This window comes from Amblyomma mixtum, chromosome 2, assembly GCF_055824585.1.
Source record: "Amblyomma mixtum isolate Tamu chromosome 2, ASM5582458v1, whole genome shotgun sequence".
Lineage (NCBI taxonomy): Eukaryota > Metazoa > Arthropoda > Arachnida > Ixodida > Ixodidae > Amblyomma > Amblyomma mixtum.
Genome location: NC_143013.1, coordinates 117,430,091 through 117,451,722, shown reverse-complemented (window position 1 = coordinate 117,451,722; position 21,632 = coordinate 117,430,091). Strand labels below are relative to the sequence as shown.

At 47.9% G+C, this 21,632-nt stretch overlaps 3 protein-coding genes across 4 annotated transcripts in view; 1 reads left to right on the top strand and 2 right to left on the bottom strand.

The window, feature by feature from the left end:
* Nucleotides 1-640: 640 nt before the first annotated feature.
* On the bottom strand, nucleotides 641-8,995 carry LOC149360699 (sulfotransferase 1C2-like). The gene is made up of 3 exons (XM_089572467.1): nucleotides 8,684-8,995; nucleotides 4,207-4,455; nucleotides 641-2,279 (listed from the first exon to the last, which is right to left on the bottom strand). Exons 1-3 carry the CDS (start codon nucleotides 8,993-8,995, stop codon nucleotides 1,803-1,805), a joined length of 1,038 nt encoding a protein of 345 aa, XP_089428593.1. The 3' UTR covers nucleotides 641-1,802.
* LOC149360696 (26S proteasome non-ATPase regulatory subunit 6-like) overlaps nucleotides 8,906-21,632 on the bottom strand; it is a 139,817-nt gene continuing 127,090 nt past the window's right edge. Inside the window, exon 7 of the mRNA XM_089572466.1 lies at nucleotides 8,906-9,043. Within this exon, the coding sequence (XP_089428592.1) occupies nucleotides 9,013-9,043 (31 nt within the window). The 3' untranslated portion in view covers nucleotides 8,906-9,012. The remainder of the gene's footprint in view (nucleotides 9,044-21,632) is intronic.
* Nucleotides 11,454-21,632, top strand: part of LOC149360697 (uncharacterized) — a 46,206-nt gene continuing 36,027 nt past the window's right edge. The window contains exon 1 of one of the 2 annotated variants that reach the window (XM_089572480.1): nucleotides 11,454-11,471. The gene's annotated coding sequence lies outside the window, so the exon portion shown is untranslated. Of the gene's footprint in view, nucleotides 11,472-12,589; nucleotides 12,749-21,632 lie in introns of those variants that run through there. The other variant, XM_089572473.1, reaches the window with a different exon arrangement.

The window sequence follows — 21,632 nt, the reverse complement described above, 5'->3', positions numbered from 1 at the left end:
TGACATTCGTCAGGCATCCGTGCCTTTTTGTCAGCCTCTTAGACAGACCTGTATACATTTGTATCACGTCTGCCTGAAATAAACTTTCAACTTTCAACCGTGTGAACCTTGTAAAGTATAAGCTGGGCATCTGTCTCGACGTGGCGAATTCTCACGAATGACGGTCGGGTAGCAGGACCCCTTCTTCAGCCTTTCAGGCTACAGCAAGCGGACTAGTTGTCGCACGGGGTGCACGAGCAAGACCGCTGTAAAACTCTTACCTCGCCAACGTGAATACTGGTCGTGCATATGGACGTTCTGCAGCGCTACTTTGCTGTGGCCTATGGCGAGCCATCTGTGCTGATGCCGGAGGCAGTACACTAGTGTAATTGCGCGGAGGTGGAATGGACTGCATAGGCGGCTCCCAAAGTATATATTTACACCCTTTGTCAAAAGCAAAGAACCCAAAGGTTTTCATACTGAGCCGCGCTGTGTGCCTCGTTATGTATCGCCAGCGGTCAAAATGTATTAAAGGCGAGAACTCTTGCCCTTTCCCCTCTGAAACTTGCACGAATGCTACATGATGCCCGCTGCACTACTTGAAACCGAAGCTCTTACTCTTTTTACTTTTGGCGCGGATTGTATGTCTAAGGTCCGTATACAAGCCAGTGCGACGGATAGTGTCATAAGGAAACGGCCGGCGTTAAAAGACAGGCGACAAGTTTGCATGAGTCGACTCATTGACCGTAACCTATACTGCACTGTCGGCGATCGACAATGTTCTCGCTAAAACCGCTATAATGTTACCTAGGTGCTTTGTACTGTCAACAAATTGCTCGGTTCAGTGTCGTCATCTAGCGACGCAATAATTGAAAAAGCACCAGTAGCTGCAAGAGCCTTCTACATATACGGTACGCCTGGTTGTCCACACAAAGCAAGTATTTTGCAGAGTTGCGAGTAACTCAATAATTTTGTAGTTTGAAATGACAGCTCGGAACATGGCGTGGGTGATGAGGAGGAACACAGCGCTAATAATTGGTCACAGCGAGTCGCTGTCAGGAATGACATGTTTGTTCTTTTCATTTCTTGTGTTTTATTCGAAATGGCACTTCAAACTAGGGCGCGCATACTATAGTTCTGCTTCACTCGACTGTACAGTTCGAAGCCCCGCACTGAGCTTCACGTTGCACCGTAGTGAACAGTCCCGCTACGAGATGCCAGCCTGCCAGCCGGCACGTGTTGGCACGTCTTCACATGGGGGAAGCACTGGCTAAAGTCAGTGACACTCTAACACATTTGCTTTCTTACTCTCAGACCGGGTACGGGCAGTGCATGATGCACTCACTCGTAAGAACATGACACGGAGTAAGGGCTAAGAGAGCTTCAAATTCTTGTTTCACAGACTGCATACTTGATGCTCAGAACCAGAGCGAGGGCATAAGCTCTCACGATCTTGTATGAAGGGGTACGAAGGGTAGACCCTTACTCAGCTTGACAGCGGCAACATCTAGGATTACTACGAAGTCAGACGCGAGAATATTTGGTGCCGCTATCCAGCTTCTTTCAGACAAGGACTGAGATGTTGATCGAGACGAGAATCCTACGCGAATGAGAAGCGCTCGAATACAAGAATGCTGGAAGCGCTATCTGTCCAGACTGCGGAAAAACACGACCGACACTTTTGAGGGCGCTCAGTGCAACTACTACACGGTTCTTCCGAGAGGGATATGTGCACGGCCCTTGCAGGTGTCCTCAAGGATAGTCGCGTCGCCTCAACTCTCCAGACGATGGCCTTTCCCAGGATGGCCTGTCCAGCGGGACCATCAGAAGTCGCTGTCGTCTTCTTCGTCCAGGTCGAGCCAGAGCTTCCAGAGGCCCGTGTCCTTGGAGCGGTCCCTGAGGAGGCGCTCCAGTTGGCGTTCCTGGGTTGCGTTGAGCGTGGAACGCCAGTCGCCCACCGTCCCGCGGCGCGCGAATGTCCGCGTGCGCATGGCGGGCGCCTCCACAACCACGTCGTCGTCGTCCTCTTCCTGGAAGCGTCGCACGGTGCGCGTGGCGTGCTCCTTCATGAAGTCGTACGAGCTGTGGTGGACGATCATGTCGAGGGCACTCTCGTCCAGCGCCACGGACTCGAGCCACTCGTCGCCCAGGAACTGGGCCAGCTTTTCGATCACCTCGTGCGGCGCCCGCTTGATGTCCTCGTAGAGGAGGAAGAGCACGTTGGGCTCGTCCCGGCGCGCGTACCAGCCGCACACGTGGTCGAAGTAGTCGCCCCAGATCATGTCGCCGCTCACGAATTCCTGCGTCGTGGATTAGGAGGAGGGGGAGATGAGGGGAGGACACTGGGTGAGAAGGAGACGAATGAGAAGACAGCGAGCTTAAAGGGAAACTGCATAGGTTTTTGAAATCAACGAGCTTAAGAGGGTCGAATGAGTGAAACTTACAGGTAAAGCATGCGAGGTCTTTCTGGGCGGGCACTTGAAATAGTGAAGTAATCACCGATTAAAATCAGGACGCCCTTCAAGCTTCAACTCAGTGCACAACACCAAGTGGGGGGTGCATGATGACGTCATCGAAGGTATCGGCATATTTCAACGCGCAAACGCCTGCTTTGAAGAAAAAAAAAACAACGCCACCGAAGGCAAACCCTGCCGAGAGTTGTTTGCCAGCGTCTAACGAGTCAGGGCAGGGTGTGGCTACCGACAGCGGTAATTTGAAATCAACCTTCCGTGACGTCATGCTGAATTTCCCTGCTTTTCTCTGGTGCATTGAGGAGAAGCGCAACATTCAGTCGTCGATTAAGTCACTATTTTAAATGCTAGTTCAAAAACATTTGACATGCTTTACCTACAGCAGATATAGATTTGAATCCTTGAATACCACGAAATTCTCAAAAAAGTGCTGCAGTTGCCCTTTAATACAGCAAAGACTCGCGTTATCCATTACAAACTCGGCTACTCTGTCTGGTTGCCTCACGCGCACATCACCAGGTTTACTAGCATGTCTGCCAAGAGCTACATCCCTCATACGTGCAAGCCGCCTTCAGGCTGTCTCAGCCAAAAAATACGCTGCCAGTTTTGTGGCTGTTTCAACTTCCCGCCAGTCACAAAGTTGACTACTCTAGCGGCAGGGCAATGTGCGCTGCAGTCGTTACACACAGATTCACACTGACTCGCAACTTTCATGCTACTCCGAACTTCTGAAACTCACAACTGCGCCATTGGTTCATACGAGGGAACAGAACTAACGCGAGTATTAAGGAATTTTTCTTCATACAGGTGTCGTGCCGCGGTGGTACTACAAACATATACTCTTCCCGTCCAGAAAGCTTGCTCACAGTACAACTTTGTGCGACAACTAGGCCCTTTCCACTTCATGCGAAGATGCTCCTCGCCCCGAAGCGGGGCGGCTGGCGGAAGAAAAAGCCGCGAAAAGAACGCGCAGAACAAGAAGGCAACTGACGAGGCTACTCGAGAGGAAAGGGAATGAGAGAAGCTCTTCAGTGAAAGAGGATATAGTTTGCGTTGAGTACTCTGTGTTGGAGATTTGGGAGAGAAAGGCGTGAGGAAGAAGAAGGGTGCAGAATATAGTAAAATAAGAAATGTACAGGCGATCGTAAGATGCGCATTGTGACAAATCTGTGTTAGTAGAATTGGTTACAGCTACATTTCTCTTTTGCATTGATCGCCTTCCAATCGCGTTTTTGAGTTTGCTTTCACCATGGGATTTTGTTGGGTGAAGGCTTTTTGAGGGTGGAGGTTGGTTAGTGGCCTTCTGGAGGTAGATTTAAGTGGACAAGTGGTAGGTGGAACAAGTGGGCGATGCATTTTTACCGATGTGCACCGCTCCACCTTCCGAACCGGAAGGGCGCCCGGGAGGTGAAGGCTTTACATGGAAACACAGACAGCGGGCTTTTGCCGGTATAAAACTGTATTGGTAACTCAGTACAAAAAATAAAAAGAATAAAATGATGCATTCGCTGAATTCGGGTGAAAGTGCAACAAATGAGAATGTAGTAAAGCTCTAAAGTTAGGGAACAAATCCAATCTCCTGGATGTGGGTAGACAAGGCCATCCAAGAGCAGATAAATGCTTTGTGCACAGACATCTCTGCATTGTAGCGCAGCTGTTCGTAACTGTCACTGCTTTGCACTAGGCTAAAATGTCTGGAAACGTGTTTGGGAGCGTGTTGGATGAAAGCGACGTGGCAATGTGCGTCGGCCCGTACCTGGAACGCGGCGTCCATGGACTTCTGTTTGAGGAAGAGCTGCCGGTTAAGGAAGATGGAGACGAAGCAGTCCTTCGGGTTTCGCGCTACGTAGATGTACTTTGCTCGCTCGGACCAGGGCATCAGCTGGACAGGCAGGTGTGACTTGATGGCGTTGGGTCGCGGCATGCGGCGCACGGCTTCGGCGCCCACCAACTCCAGGTGCGGAGTTGCCTTGGACCACTTGACATAGTCGCCCGTCGGATGACCCTGCAGAACCCGATGTGGTCGCGGGCGTGAATGACCGGAATGACTGCGTCATGCCGCAACTAAACATCGGCGCAACAGGGTTAAATGCAACGCGAGGAAATCTTTGTTCCTTGTTGCGCCCCTTGAAAGTAGCATATACGAACACGAGAAGAGCATCACTACCGATAGTCTTGATTTCATAAGCAAGGACGGGAAAAGAAATGAAGGAAAAGTAAAAAAATTAATCAAGAGGATGATGGAGGGATGCTCACTAAGTATCAAAAAAAAGGAAAAGAAAACGTGGCAAAAATTACCGGAGCCCTTAAGGAACTTACGTGCGAGTAATGCGAAAACACTGCAACTCTGATGCAATTCTATTCCAGTTTCATTTAATTATATCTCATTTTTATTTTAAGTACATTCTAATTCTGTGCTATTTATCTGTAGTTGGTGAAGTTGTAAGCACTAATACTGACTGTTACCGGTTAACAGTCCGTATTTTCCAAACTTTGATTATGTCAAATCGTTTCGACCAACCGCTGTTTTGTAACGCCGCCATTTTTTGGGAAACGCGGGGTTTTCATGTCGATGAGAAATCACATGCTTTCGCATTATCAAATGTACCAATGAAGATCCGGATGACAGACTGCACACCATCGTTGCCATCCGGTATGTTTGATGGTTATGTTCAACGGCAGAGCGAATGGCTCCTTACTAGAGCCCCACTGAATGCTTCCAGGCAGCAGTAGATTGCTGCATGAACGATCCTGCAGAGCGGCTATTGTCTTAATTGCCCAAATTTAACGTGCTGGTTCGCAATGAGATCTTCGAAAGCCCGTGGGCAACCGCTGCATGCGTCAGCGCACAATGTGCCCATTCTATACGTGCGAACTTTCTTGGGCTCACCGTTCCATCTGATTTTCCACCACTTCCTCTACGTTAAGTTCAGCTCCACATCCTTCATGATTCTTGTCACTTTCATCTCTTTCCTTACACGCGGCGATAGAAGAGCCTGCTCACGTTCGTATCAAGGTAAACAAAAAAAGAAGTTGCAGTGCATTGCCCTTTCTATTCCGGGCCTGCATCTAGCATCCGGCGCGCCAGCAATGTGGAGAGGACAGAGAAAGCATAAGAGAGACATTGCTCCATAAACAAAGTTTGTTTCGAGGTCTGTTTAGTATCAGCTCGAATGTCAGCAAACTGCGTTAGAAGTCTGTCCTGTTTCTATCGCTGCATGCCACACTGTTATGTTTGACTTAGAGCTATGTGTGTTGCGCATTGGCTCGTGTTCTCAAACTTATTCCTGAGTTACAAAATAAATGTGCTTAATGAAATACGTTCTCGTCTACTTCCAAAATTTTGTACTTTTCGGAAGAAAAAAAGCAGGAATAAAGCGTTTTTTTTTCTGAACTTTCAAAATTTCTTGAAGTTTTACATCTCTACTCAGAAAACGACGTATGAGACACAGTCATGTACGCCACAACTACCATGAAAACAAACTTAGTCGACTCCAGTGGTTCTTCACGTGCTTACGTGAAGAAGAAAAATTCTGTGATCACGTACATGAATTATTAACGCCACATCGTTAAAGGCCCCGTTACCCAGAAAATCCGGCGTCGGCGTAGTCGTCGTTGTGAGCGAAAAATCAGGAGCATGACTCTGGCAGGTGGTGCCCAGAGAGTAAGCTAGGAGGCAGGTGGGCCACCCATGTCACGTGACCTTGCAGAGTCATCACGAACTGCCCATAGGATAGTAAGCAAACTGCCCACTGCGACAATTGGCAGTTCAAGACTGGTCGCTCGGGAAGAGGAACCTGGTCCACATAAAGTCCACCAGTGGCAGCACCTGTCATCGCAGGGCAGTGGCGCATCGCTTAACCGCGGCACCACTCCATCGGGAGTGGTATGATTACTTTCAGAGACCGATGAATGTAAAGTAGAGGATGACCTTCTACATATATGGCAGTTAACCCATTACGCTATGGCTTTATGCCCTTCAGGTGGAGCTTTAAGTGTCTCCTCCTCTTCTTTCTTTCATTTATTTCCGTGATTCAGCACATCGCGCCAGTACACCCGGCCAAATCTTAAACTGGCTCGCGTGTTGCATAAGGTTCTTTTCGGCTACAACGCTGCCATATTCATGCTGTAATTTAAAGCGTGTGATGGCACTTCGTGGTTCCTTTTTGTTTATTTAATGTTTGAGTGGAGTACTTGCGTGTTTAGATCAAAGTTATCAGAAATATTCATCGGCCGCATCTAACAAGAGCCGAAACAAGCGGCATACGCAGCATTGGTTCTGGTCCATATGGCCTCCTCCTCTGGGCAAACTACCACTTCTTTCATGGCGGACAAGTCGTTTACCCATAGTAAGCGCAAATGCTCCACCAGAACCATTGCTGCGTATTCCGCTTGCCTCGGCTCTTCGTAGTGGCAGACAATGAATATTTCTGATAACTTTGATCTAAACACGCAAGTACTCCACTCAAACATTATATGAACAAAAAGGAACCATGAAATGGCATCTCACGCGTCAAATTACAGCATGAATATGCCAGCGGTGTAGCCGAAAAGAACCTTTTACGAGGTACATTTAGCGATGCAACACCAAAGCCAGTTAAAGATTTGGCCGGGTGTACATCGCAGTCTTCTTGCACTAGCTGTCCCGTGTACGACGTTCGCGTCCAGAGGAATTCCTTTCAACAATGTTTTCTTTACGCATAATGCCCGAGATCGGAATGGCCTTGCCGACCGTGCTGCCATAACCCTGGTCCCAGCCGCTGACATCTAGAAATCAGTTCATTTATGTACTCCTCCTTGTGAGCTGACCGATTGCATTACTACCCCTCATGGATTTGCCGCAATGCTTGGATACATATCAGAATCAACGAAGAAATCAATATGCAAAAGAGGAAAGCTTGCAAGTCAAAATATATACGCTGTGACATTACACAGCATCTGCCACTGGGTAAGCATGCCATATCACGTGGACTTTTGCATGCATCTTGAGTCACATACAACGCACAAAAGTTAGGAGTGCATTTTTGTGCTTGGCAGCCTACAATGCAAGACAGGACAGCGCGAGTGTCGTCCACAAACTGCAAAGATGCTCGATGTGCAGCCAAGGACAAAAATCCAGGGGGCACTTTGGCTCTCTAAAGTGCTGCAAGGCGAAAGACTTTCCTGGCGCACTGTTTGGCGCTGACTGCGACACTGTTTGTGCTGTACTAGTGCTTTACTTGACTACGCATTACAACCACACACTTTGACTGCTTCTTTAGCACGGCTCTCTCTCTGCTTCAATGAGTTCGGTTGTATCCATGGCTCTGTTCGCAGTAATGAGGTATGCAATGTCGTCACCCACGGACGCCTTGCGCCCCCTGTCGGGGCGGACGACAACTATTTTATTACTTGTCGTGTGCTCCAAAAGAGGGCGTCAGGCGCCCGTGGGTGACCTCATTACTTCGAATCCGCGCACTCTGACGTCATACCATTTCGACCAACCGAAAAGCGTGACACCTCTGCTGACAACCTTCTGTCGACAACGATGAGGCATTAAAGGCTTTCGCCTTAAAATTATCCTGATCGGGCGATCTTAGACCGAATCGCATTGCCTGTCCATTGAGAGCGAGCTTCGTACATTCCAGCGCTATGACCAGAATGCTTGCGTGATGGCCTTGTCACCCATGGGTTTAGCACCAAGAACGATTGTCGTTATTACGGATCATCACGATCCCAATGAGCCAAGGAGCTCGCGTATAAATTTTCTGCTAACGTTTTACTCTCGACGACGCATTAATATAAAAGGAGAAAAAAAATCAACGAAGGAGACACAAAAAGAACAGGCAGCGGAGGACCTGCAGAACAATTTCCCGAAACTACAGTAAGAGCGCCGAACACACAGCCTTCCTTTAGGAACAAGTACGAGAAGGCAAGAATGGGACGGTACCGGCCTCGGTAATCTCCCTTTCTTTCCTTCTCGCCTTCGTCGGTGGAGGAAAAATGTGTTCAGTGCTGTTAGTGTAAAGTGCATCAACATCGACTACCTTGCTTTCTGTGTTTGCTGACCGATTTCTCCTTGCTGGCATAATCGCAAGCAGTCAAATATGGCCGCTTCGAATGTCACTCAAAAATTTGAACTGTGCTTCAAGAGCAGACATTTTTTTAGTAGTCACGTCGCCATCAGGGCTGCCATTGTGTGTTTACAACGTCGAGTGTTACACAGCATGCGTGGACGGCGACCTCATCCGCACCTTGTTGAAGATGAGGTGCACAATGTGCTGGACGAACGCGGCGCCGCACTTGGAGTAGGACACGACGAAGACGTCGTCGTCTCGCGGCTCATAGTCCATCGCGGACTCGACCAGGGAGCGGGTGAACTCCCGCGGCAGCTTCAGGCCGCGCACCCAGGTCTCGTCGTCTCCCGCGGCGATGGATTCGGGACTCCGTGGTGTGGCGCTGTCATCGCCTCCTTCCGCGGCGGCCCCGGAGCCGGCCTTGCGGGCAACGGCGCACGCCGCCATCTGTGGCGTCAGCGACTGCGACCGCCGGTCCGAGTGGGGCATGGCCCGGCAGAGCGCACTCAGCGACGAAGGCGGCCCTCGACGGTGGACCTGCGAAGTACGCGAGCCATTGGTCAGTTGGGCACTGAACGCGGTTAGTGCGCTTATAGTGCCTAGAATATACTGGCTAGTGTGTCGACCGCGGCCTCTCGGGTGGCACCGGGAGCAATGAATGCCGGCGGCCGCCGCGAGGAGCGCTGCAGAGCGGGTGGGTGCGTGCGGGGCGCGCTCCTACCGCGCTCGCTCTGCAACTGCTGCAAGGGGCCTGCTCAATTTTTTGCTTTCATTAAGCCATATGATGTGGGCGTGCGCTCAATCCACACCTTTAGTGAATTGCAAGGAGTCATGGGAGGTTTTGCTACGCAGCCAGGACCTCCAAGAACAAAAAGAGACCATCAGGTATGCCTTCGAAGCCGCCCGGTCCCAAGGGATCTCGGCCGTCTGACAAGGACGGGATGGCGAGGCCGCCGTCCTGATTATCTGATATAATAAAGTTTGTCTAAGCCTAAGGTGTAACAGACCAAAGCTTTCAGCCGTCACGGATGCATCTGACTACAAGTTTCAGGGTTTGTTTTGAGTATTTGACAAGAGGCAAAGTATTTAACGGTTGTATCTTGCGAAAGCTTGAACGAAGTTCGGCGCGCAACTGAGCTTCAAACATCCGTGCTCACAAAGGAAACACGGGATTTGTATTCTAGCGACGATTGCATAATGGTCTCTTTTTTGATACAAAAACAACTTGAAATGCTGCAGTTATATTGGCTTGCATTTATGCGTTCTCTCTGTGTATTCTACGTTTGCTGACAAGTAAAGTTTTATTCATATTTTGTGTATGTGAACAACGCAGGCAAAAAAGTTGCGCAACACTCGTTTTTATTTACAAGGAACAACAAACGCAGGGAAATGGCAGAATTGCATGGTGACTGGGAGCATTTACTGGCACCGGCGCTGTTGAAGCAACTTTTGCCGTTTAAGCAACTTTTGGTAAATGACGGTCTCTGTGCACCATCATTTTGCGATCCACCGGCGTTTGCTGGCTGCTTCACGACCAAAATGTGTGGAGCACTTTTCAATCACAGGAGCTCCGTTGTCGGCACCAGATCCTTCCGCGTCCACCGATTCGGCACTCTCAACAGCTAAACACAACTCGGAGGCTTCCGACGGGGCCCGCCTCTGGCGCTTAAATTTGCTGCAGAGGCTCTTGCTCGCACAAATTTCTATTTTTTCTCTTCGCTGGAAGGTGTTTCGGATAATCCGTAAAAATTGTAGGTACGGCGTCGGGTTTCAAACGCGGTTTATCGCGGTGGAGCTCACTCCGTTTACGGTGACACTGAACGTGCGCTCGTTACAGGTGCTCTCAAAATGTGTTGTGTTGGGTTTAATGGCACATATGCAGCTAAGGCCATCATGCGCCAAACACAAGGTATAGGAACTGTTTTCTGTGAGATTTAATAAAAATGTGGAAGCTCTCAGTGGTGTAAAGGGCCAAAAATTAGCTACCTTGTAATATTGGGGAAAACGAGATTTAGGAATGACTAATGGTAAAAGCTTTAAAAAGGTCATGTAGCCTCAGCGGCCATCCTTGGCTGGGCAAGGATGCCGAGGATCCCGACCAATCAAATAAAAGCCTCAGCCTTTTCCTCACGAATGAGGAAGTGACTGAGGGACATCATGTGAAGCTATAGGTCATGATTTATATTTAGTTGAGAAAACCTGCTTCAGTTAAAAACTTAAAAACACAAGATATGTGCTCTCAAAATGTTTGTCGCAAACCACAGCAGTTGGCGTTAATCTTCTGTCTTTCCTTCTGGTGTTTTTCTCCCATTCTGCAAGCTGTAGATGGTGCAGTAAACATAGAAACGCGCTCTTTGTTCGAGCGGTAACCGCTTTTGCACAGCGGCACAAAGCAAGTCTTTTCCTTGCCCTGCTGCTTTGGCTTCGACATCTTTCTGTGGCGTTTATAGACAGGCAAAGGAAAACAACAATCCGGGACTCACTCCATGAATTGACAACAGTGTAAACGACACGGTGAACGACACCGTGAACACACACGCACGGATACACAATCGCACACAACGCTCGCACATAACCCCGATGCAATCCGAACGAAACTGCTAGGAGTACGGAATGGCTCGCATGTGCGAGGGCCTACGCAGAACAACAAACGTTGTACCTCGCTGAACAGAAAAGACGTGCACAAGCGGGTTAAATCACGTACGCACGTGTTGACCAACCGCTTGCCTGCTGCCTTCCGAAGCAAGAAAGGAGCGCTGGCCGCGTCGTCTGCTGCGGCAGCACCCTCCCGACAAGCAGCGCCCTCTGTCGCCGTCGGTGGGCATTCATTGCAAACGGCGCCACTCTCTCCCATAGCGCAGCGCGGGCGGTCGTCACACTAGCCAGTATATTCTAGGCACTATAGTGCGCTGCTCCGAAAAGTCAGACGTCTCCAGACGGAGACGTGAAAAGACACTGCACAAAGGTACGGAAAGAAAAAAAAATGTTCTCTATTTCTATTTCGACAGGTAGCATTCAGAGGGGTAGCCAATGCCCTAAGGTTTACAGAGGTGAGTAGCACACATTGGCGGTGGAGATTAACGAGCCAACGCATGTTGACCGGTGCACATATGTTTGTAAAATGAAATAGCCAACTAAACGAAAGATAATTAGCAAACAGCAACGCCCGGAAGTTTAACGGAAAGCATCGGAGTCTGCAAAATATCGAAGATGCTTATCCAGCTGAGTCACTGCGATAAGTCGCGGCTTTGAAGGCTGCGTACAAGGCACGGATCATACTAACTAGCACTTATGAGCCCGCTCTCGAGGTGGTCTGCATCTTTAACGTGTCGTGTGACGTCCAGACGAATCATATGCCTTGAATGTTATGTTCTTTTGCACTCCACCTATGCTATACCGCAAGTCTTTCAATGAACTTTGACAGGACTTCTCCCCAAGACAACTCGAGACCCATTCGCAAGCGGCAGAAAGTGCTCGATACACCGCTCGCACGAGAAACATAGTTCACGCGTTTTATTATCACGACGGCATTTCACGGGTCAGCCGGCAAAGGAAACTGTACTGCTGACCGACCGCGAACAAGTTCAGGTGCTTACTGTGCTCGGTGATCGCCGTCATGAGGTCTTGCTTGATCTTGTCGTTCTTGGGCTCATGATGGGCCAACACAAACTTCATCTGCGCCAACTCGAGGTTGGGATTCTTCTCCAGACTCTCCTCTTCCAAATTTTCCAACGGCATGATGAATCAAAATTGATCCGGCACACGACGCGCTAGCAAAGACGACAATCACCCACGCTACGAGCGCCTCCACGCCTAGACAGATGAAAAATGTTACGCCATGCACAGATCAGCCTAGACGTACGAGTGTCAGTAGGGTGGAAGAGGTAAGCAGCGGCAAGACGGTCTTAGTGCCAGTAGTATTTTTGTTAAAAATTAAAAATCGGAGTGTTATTTTCAATAAAACATGTGTTAAAAATATTTTATTTTAATTAAAATTAAGTAACGTTTGAACTAAAGTGGTATTAGAATTTGCTACACGACTGTAGCGCCACTGCACAAGTCATCGCAGAAGGAATTTTTTTTTCCATTGTTGTGCCCTTAGTCCAATGTGTCCGCGCACTCCGCGTTAGTTCAAAAACGGGCAGCGCGCGACTCGGGCCTGGACACTGCGTCGCCGGATACTGGTTAGTGCAGGTGACATCCCGCTGGACCGGCCGTCAATTTGAAACGAGTTCGAGGTAGGTGCCTCTTTATTTTCGTGCTTCGATACGCAAGCATTTGCTAAGAGCCCGTTCTGCTGTAGGACGAGGCCTTGGGGCTGTCGTTAGTTAAGGTGCCGCTCAAACGGAGCTGTTTCGGGGCGTTGGTTCGTGTGCCTGTTTCCGAGCTGGCTCTTGTATCGCTGACGGTATCGAAACTGAAAGGCGGCCGACCATTTAAACTCTGAGCCGCATGCTCCGAATGTGGAGTGGGCGGTAATTGCGCGCTGACGGTGGACGACAAAGGTTCGGTAAAGCAGGACGATTAGAAGACGGAAGTTGCTGCTGGGCGACGTGCGGATGCACGGGAGAGAATTTCGGAGCGTGCCAGACTCGCCCATCGCCCAGCAGATATGAACATGGGCGTCCGGAGGGGGGGGCAAGGGGGGGCGGTTGCACCCCCCTGGAAAATCACTGGGCGCATTTGTTTTTCAGTCCCGGACTGTCCGGGACTACTTGCGGACTCGAGTCCGGTATTTGTTTTTCTCGGGCAGCCCGAAAGCTCCGCCCACCTGCCTGCATCGCCATAGCAACGCGTTCGTTTTTAGCCTATGGCAGTCCGCGGGCTGCTGAGAAGGCAGCAGACGACAGCTGCGCGCCGCGCTGGCAGCCATATTGAGTTAGACTCCGTGTGCATTTTGAGTACTTTTCGTGTTCCTGGAGGTCGATATCATGCGTTAAACCTTCAAATGAGCTCCATAGCTGCTCTCTGAGCCATCGCAAGACTTTTTGTTCTTGCATCTTCGTTTATTTTCTTGAAATCCACCGCACACGGACGCGCGTTCGAAACTGCGAGCGCGTATTGTTTGCTCGTGTCGTCAAGAGGTTCTCGTTCGCTTGTTTTGCGACATGCTGTCTGTACGCTTACCTGAAAGCATCGCAGGTGAACCACTCGTATACTGGAGCAGCTATAGAGCTTGTTGTCAACATTTTTGCGAAGGCTTTCGTCTATCTGCCTATCCGCAACGAGTTGGGCTACTTTGTGCGAACTTCGCCGCAAGCAGTAGCGGCGAGCATACCTCCGAAGCTGAGTTCTGTAATGCACCTAGGCTAAGCTGACAGTACAGTCTTTAAATCGACTCAGTATCATGATCGAGCGCACGGCGTTGCTTCGGCGTCGTGGTGGCCGTGGCTTGCATCGTCTGCTAGCAGATGACAGCGTCCTTGTACGGTAACCGAGGGGGAGCCCGGCTCTGGCGGCGAGTTCGAAAGCAGCCTATGGCATGCCTATGGCAAGTAGGTCATGTGACCATGACGCTTTTCCTGTCCGAGCGGAAGCCGAGACCTGGGGCCCGATTCTCGATATTCGCCAATCCGCCATGAGCGGGGCGTACCCGTGACGTGTGAATCGGGGCGGTCCGAAAATGCGTAACAGCAGAATGTAATGACGACATTGAAGAATAAAGAAAAAAGTATGACAAAAAAATAAACGGTGTCGTCTGCTACTTGGCGCCAAGTACAAAAAACACCGCCGAGTTGCGGCGCGAAGAGGAGTTAGCAAAGTAGCGCCGTAGAGATGGACGGTGAATTGCGTTGCGGCGGCGGTCTCGGCGTACTCGCCGCACAGTGATGGTGCTGAATGCGACGCTAAAGACCCTGTGGCCGGTCGTCACGGAAATAAGAGTTTAGCGGTAATTGTGCTGCATGAAGCGAACGCTTATTGCCCGAAGCCATCGCGTAGCGTGTCGCGTCTCCGTACTTGTGAGATGCGATCAGCGTCACGGGGAGAGGGATTGGCGGAGAAACGGCTGGCTCTCGATCGTAACCTCAACGCGTCAGTGGCGTTGGAAAGCTTTACCTCACCGTGTCACTTCTTCAGGTGCATAGACCTTAACACTACCCTTGGTTACGTTTGCAAGCGGCCGCGCACGAAACGCGACTGCGAATCGCGTCAAGTGCAACGCTATGAGCGCGTACGTCTTCTTATCAAAAGCGTCAAATGCGAAAGCAAAATAGGGAGATATTGTTTCCCTCCAGTACTTAAAGAAAAACAGACAAAGCTAAAAGTCCACTGTCAACAGAAGCATGTATTTCACAGTGTTGGCGTTTCACTTAATCTCAATAGGACATGGCACTCATCTTTTGCTTTGTGAACATTAACTAAGCCTGCCTGCAAGCAGACTTCACGGACTTTATATAAAAGCACCTCACGAATGCATGGCATACAGTAGCAGGTACATAATTTCATTCAAATAAAAAAAGGCTTTCAATAATGCTATTTGATTTCAATGTTTGAAAAGGCTTTCAATCTCGTTAATTCTGTCTAACAATGAGCACACAGCACTTACCAAGGGCATATAGGCAGGTACACCACTCGTGTGATGCAAGTACGCACCAAAATGTGAGAGGTGAAACAAAATTTGTCATGCCCATCCCTACAATTCCTTTGCTGTAGGACAACAGTAATGCATCCACAGCAGCACCAGGCAGCTCCTTTCAATGCAGCAAGATTCCTTGTAAGAGGGCAATGTGTGATGTCAAGAAAGGTGAAGTCGGCTGGAAAAAGATATCTTCACATATGCTACTCAACATTGGGGAACGGGACGAATATAGAGGGGGATAATGAAGGTGGAGTGTGATGCCACATCACAAACAGGTAATGCAGTGTGCAAGACACTTGCTTTATTTGCTTCATGCAAGTTATCGGTTTGGTTTATTGGGGTTTAACGTCCCAAAGCGACTCAGGCTATGAGAGACGCCGTTGTGAAGGGCTCCGGAAATTTCGACCACCTGGGGTTCTTTAACGTGCATGCAAGTTATTATCATATCATGCACATACACGCGTATTATCTAGTGCGCATGTCATATTAAGCCTGAACATGGCTCTGGGTCAGGTCAAGGAGCTGAAGGATAATAAAAACAACGGTGAGTTAAGAAGGAAGAACAGCAACACAACAAGAAAAGCACAAGCATGCACAGCAGCAAGATAACACACAAAGGGGGCAATAAATGCAAGGCTAACATGACCCACAGTATTTGAAGGAGGCAGCATCACAGACAAGCAGTGGTATTCTAGCAAAAGGTCTCTTAATGCAGCATGATAACATTGGATGATGTGGATTGGTTTTGGCAAGCCCTGTGCACGCCACGAGCAATCTACAAGAGGCCTCAGTCATGTTTCTAGCCTGATGTGCAAGTGCATGACTTTCCCTCTGTGCACACTCCTGACCACATACATATCAGGGCCATTGTTGGTTTTCTTTGAGGGGTGGATCACAATGCCGTTAGGCAACATTTACACCATACACTGATGCAATAAAGACCCTGTGATGCCACTATTGCGCACTGCAGGAGAGTAATGCTCAATGAAATGCGTTCACTCTCAAAGTACCTTCCTTTACTGTGAACTAAAATAGACAACCCTCTATGTACACTCAAAATATGACATCTACAGTTCAGTGAAGGGCACCATACCAGATGTAGGTGCTGAAATGTCGGCAAATGTCTGAAAGGACACTGAGGACTAATCGAAGTTGCTCTGCAACAGTAGATTACCACATTCCAATAACAAAGGGCCTACCTGTACTGAGAACAAAGCTTGTGTACAGCTCAGAGATTATTTGTTCAAAGAAGCAGTTCAAAATTACCATGGTGAAGTGCGTTGGCAGGAAGGCTATTACAGCCCTTGGTTGGTAATAACTTTATTAGTCCCACTTCAGTGGATCAGGTGAGGGTTAGTGAAGGGGTGTTGAAGAGGTCGGCGACGGCCCTCAGGCCACTTTAGGTGACCAGGCACTGTTTGGCTGCAGCAACCTTCAAGGCCCAGGCCATGATGCAAAGCTGAAGCTCTGCCTGAGAGCTGCGCAGAGAAGCCTCCCATCGCTCCTGTGATTCCACCCCTTGGAAAGGAGGTTTCGGTTTGTTTGGGCAAGCCTGATATGAGCGTTTAAAATCCGCTCTGGTGCTCGAGCATAAGTGACAGGTTGGAGATTTCTCCCCTCTATGTATGTATTACACTCCACTGCATGAAAAAAAAAAAAACAGAACACTTAAAATGCCTAGTGGTGTGTGCACATGGAGGGTAAATTGTTTTTTTGAGCATGATTAAGGCAGCTTGAAAAATGGTAAGCAAGTCTGATTCAGAGTTTCCACGAGGAGAGTGTTAAATAAATGAACAGAAGCTATTCACCACCAATATAATGATAGAACAGGTTGCAAAATGTTGATGAAATTGGAGTCATTGCAAGTGCCTGTGCATAAAATTTAAGCTCCCTGAAAAATTACCGTCTTGTACAGCTTTGCTGGCTAATTTCTCTGAAAGTTCTAGCAGAAGTATGAAACCAAACCAAGTCAGGTGGAAACAGGCTGCTATTCTTTTTTCACACTATAAGAATAATTTTTTTTTCCGACTACCACCAGGTAATATTATTAGTGCTGTATGGTATGTGATGGCATCGCAATTAGTGCTAAGAAGTTATTGGGTGCCATGTGCAGCCAGAAAAGAAAGGTACGGAAAGCCTGCACACACCACTGTCAAGGAGAGAGGCTGCCATTCAGCAGAAAACCCAGTGTTATCCAGCCGGCATTGCGTCAAAAGACAAGCTTCACGCGTGGATGTCCACAGTGAAAGTCACTGAAAAGAGGATTTGTAATCTGAATCAAACGTCAGCACACGTCTGAAACTACTTCACTTTATAAAATAATAGATTTTACGTACAGAAAATTAATAAATTTCTTTCTGCCTTGAAACCCATGACCCCTGGATCGCCAGCCAGGCACGCTACCAACTAGACCGTGTAGGCACATTGACTTTGCTGAGGTACAAAGGGGGGGGGGAGTGATGTGTGGGTGCTGTTGGCTTAATTTGAAGCCTAGCAATGTAATTACTGCAGTGAACTAGAGATGTGCCAATTAGTGAGAAACTAATTACAATAACATTACGTAGGTGAACTGCAGTGTGGAAGAGTTCAAAGACAAGAATTGGGAACCTGTGCTGAGGCAACTCTGATAAATGTGTGAACATGAATGAAGAACAGTGACTGTGTGTGTGAAGAGAAACCGCTGCAGGGAGCCATGAACACTGTTGTGTGATACCCATGAATGCTGAGCTTAAGTGTGCCCCTACATTTTTGGGGAGCGAGACAAGTTGCATTGCCTCTTAGGTGTTGCAATTTGCTCAAAAAAAGTGAGGTGTCTTTTACATGCAGAGTGAAAAGTTTGTGGAAGCCATTATTGGCAAAATAATTTATTTCCATCACTGAACTTCATGCATCCTAGAATTCATTATGCAGCCTAACTGCGAATCATTACCTAGTGCAACAATACACATTGACGAATATGTCTCGTCTACAAAGATAAGAATTTTTTTGGGACAGACTTATCTTTCATAACCGTTTGACAGTGGTGTACATGCACATTAGTGTTGCCTAGTTTGGAAACTTAAGTAGCCAGCTGAAGTAGCCACCTTTGCTAAACAGAAAAATGGCAGCACGGACACTGATACGGTCCAGTCACACTAAGGGTGCAGAGGGTAAACAGGTTGTCTAGGATTTGTCTTAAAATGACCAAACAACAACCCCAACTTATATGAATGAAAAGTGCAAGGGGATGAGTCAATGAAAATGGGATCTAACACAGTTTCACTGGGAGGACAGGTGGGCAGTGACCTTCCATTCAAGGTTGCATTCAAGGTTGATAGCCCAGCACAGAAAAAGATCTTGGACCTCAAATCCTGGAAAGAGAAAAAGATCCCGAACCTGGGAAGACCGGCTGTGTAACCCAGAAAAATCAATAGCGTTTACTACTACTACTACTATTATGATCCATTTCCAGCTAACTTATTGAACCGAATCATGCCCTTCCAGCTACAAAATGCCATTTGGAGTTCCAGAAGAGGGCAAATATGGGCTGGTTGATACATGTTTTACGAATTGGAAAAACAGCGCAGTGAAAAACAACACAAAAGAAGGACAAAATGCCAGCGCTTAGAGCTTTATTACTGAAACACAAATTATGTCCAGCTGCATAATTTATACTTCCAGTTACCTTCAACTGAATTAATGTACAATTTGTAGGTTTTCATCAGGGGTACAAATTTCAGCTAGAAGATGGGAATGGGTACACGTGTCAGAACGCTGGCCAGGCCTTGCATTTTCATCTGGGAAATTGACCGTGAAACAATTACACGACTTTTCCTTCAGGAAAAATAGTTCACTGCTGTATAACTACGTGCAGCATGTGAAAGAAGCAGTCAAAAGCAAGCAGACAGAGGCAACCAAATGCCATGAGGCAAAGCATGTTGTGATCTCATCACACAAACAGTGCCACACAAGACATATTGCACCCTGAAGAACAGATGTTGTAAATGACTAGAGACACAGCGACCATGCTGTATGTTGAGCATGTTGTGGACTGCTGGCTCTCAACAAACACCAAAGCAAACAATGCATTGGTGAAAGCATGTGCAGTCAACACCCAGGTGCTGGAAGGAAAACATTTTGGTGCTTTCCTGTCCTTCACTGAACTTAAGCACCAAATAAAATGTGCGTTGTGTACAAGCAGAACACGTAGGGAGGCACCACACGAAGGGATGGCACTTCTTCACAATCACCAAAGCATGTGTTGAAGCATGCACTCAGCAAGTTGGCAGACGGTAGGCTGAAAACACTTGGGACACTTCCTGACTCACACAAAACTGCAGCACCAGACAAAAATGATTTCTACTGTCATGGATATCACCAATATGGTCCTATTCAAAGAACAGCACCAAAATGATGAAGACTTCATCAGCTTCCTGGTAGTATGCTATCAAACTTGAAGCAGAGCAAATGTATGCTGATTACTTGTGGCATAGCTACACATGACAATCACGGCAGTGAGTGCAATTCTCGAAAGCAGCTGCTGATCATGCACTTCCTGTCTGTCAGGTAGAATCCAAATGGTGCTGTGTCCTCCTCCCTGCTGTAGATGTTGGTGCTCCTTCTGTTATCACCACCTGCCAGTGGTGTCATGGTCCTGCAGCTGAGTGTGGATGAATATGTTGTGTTGCACAGTGCAAGCTCCGCTGACCTTTGCAGAGAACTCTTGACCATGGCGTACCATGACCATGACACCTTTGCAGACACCTCATGTAATCGTTCAGGAACCCGGTATCACCACCCAGCTAGGCAGCCAGTCCAGCCGAGGGGTGAGCAAAGATGAATCTGGCATCATGGCTCCCGAGCACACGAGACCCCACGGTGAGAGTAGTCCACCACATCTGCATAAGATGCAAACCATCACCTGCACATTAATCAACGCTGTGCACTGAAATCTTCCAACGAGCTAGACATTGCGTTTCCAAATATGAGAAATTGTTGAAGCCTCAAGTTCAACTATTGTCTAGTTTTACGCACAAATGTAAAATACGCTGACTGCAAAATCAATCATTAGTATCAAAACGAAGTGTTGCCATATAGCTAGAGGTACTTGATGACACATTTCCCAAACTGATGGATACAAATAATTAATACACACTTTTTATACTCAAGAAAACCACCACAGAATGCACTGCAAGGAAGGGCACAAGTTCAACTGTTTATGACTACCATGAGTTTTTTAGTATATGCATGCTTTTTCATTTTGCACCAATTGAAATGAGGCTACCTTGACATTGCGGTCACTAAGAGAAATCCAAAGCCAGAGAACAACACTGCGTGTCACCCACACCTATCTCCACTGTCACCTGAAAAGTACAGACATGATTAATTTACATGTGGTTCTATTTACACTGTTCTTCCTTGCTCAATAAACTATATATAAATGCAGACAGATATCATTAGCCGCATGCAATCTTACTGCAGGCAAACATGCTATCCCTTCATGCCTGCCACAACACACTAAGCACGTGCTCACCAGTTTAACGATTTCCATGCGGGCAGCACATGGAGAGAGACTGCACATAAATGGGTCATGGATGGATCCCGCACAGATTCTTGTGAGCTGGAACCTTCACCGGCAGGAACACCACACCTGTAAATAAAATGTACAAGACTCATGTATATTTGTTTTCCGTGTGCCCTTAGAGAAATAATTTTTTCCACACTCCTACGGTAATTTCCACGTGACTGCTGCGTAACTGATGATGTAACACTGTTATGAAAATTTCAGCTTGAATAGCGAAATCACTTTAGTGTGCTTCATTAATAATGCTTAAGACAGGTTATAGTATTCTTTTACAATGTCACGCATTTTTTTTTTTTTCACACTTAAGGAAACGACGCCTTTCAGCTGATTTCACCGATGCTGCCTTTCACATTCATCAACACCAAACACAAAGAAATCGATCAACGTACTAGCATGCTAGGCTTTGTTTTCTCAACTTGGCGCTGTGTGCAAAAACTGAAACACAGTATGAAAAAAGCAACGCGAAGTGCCGAATACAAATTTCGGATTCTTGTTTTAAAGTCATCTCCAGCATGCATGCGAAAGGAATGAGAATGATGCTACACACACACGGATGTCTCGTCAAGAAGCCCGACACATTCCTGGAGTTTGTTGCTCGGCCGCGCGAACACCTCTCGTGTCATCCGCTCATCACGCGAGGCAAAGCCCATCCGTTCAGCGACGTTTCACAGCTGGCGATCGTCCCTCAGAGCTCGACAGTTCGGCACTGCTTCTCGCCGCAATGCATCCTTGCATAGCCACCACATATATGCCTCGTCAGATGATTGCACAGACGAGCTTTCTAGTCAGAGACAACTCGAAAGCATCGCGGTGACCTCGAAAGTCGCTCACCTTTCCCACTTCTAGGGTTTAACAAACGACGAATGAATGCAAGGAGCAGCAAATCGCAGCGCCGGCACCGCCATTCGAGCAATTTTCGCGCTTCACTAACCGCACGGACGGATGATTTCTCACCGCGAGCGAAGGGTTTGCAACGGGAGAGC

Bases quoted from the DNA above. Each gene is read 5' to 3' on its own strand.
- LOC149360699 (XM_089572467.1), bottom strand. From the start codon at position 8,995: ATGCCCCACTCGGACCGGCGGTCGCAGTCGCTGACGCCACAGATGGCG. The intron at 4,456-8,683 runs GTGCGGATGAGG...CGGGTTCTGCAG, and splicing joins TGCACCTCATCTTCAACAAG to GGTCATCCGACGGGCGACTA. The intron at 2,280-4,206 runs GTACGGGCCGAC...TCCACGACGCAG, and splicing joins CCATGGACGCCGCGTTCCAG to GAATTCGTGAGCGGCGACAT.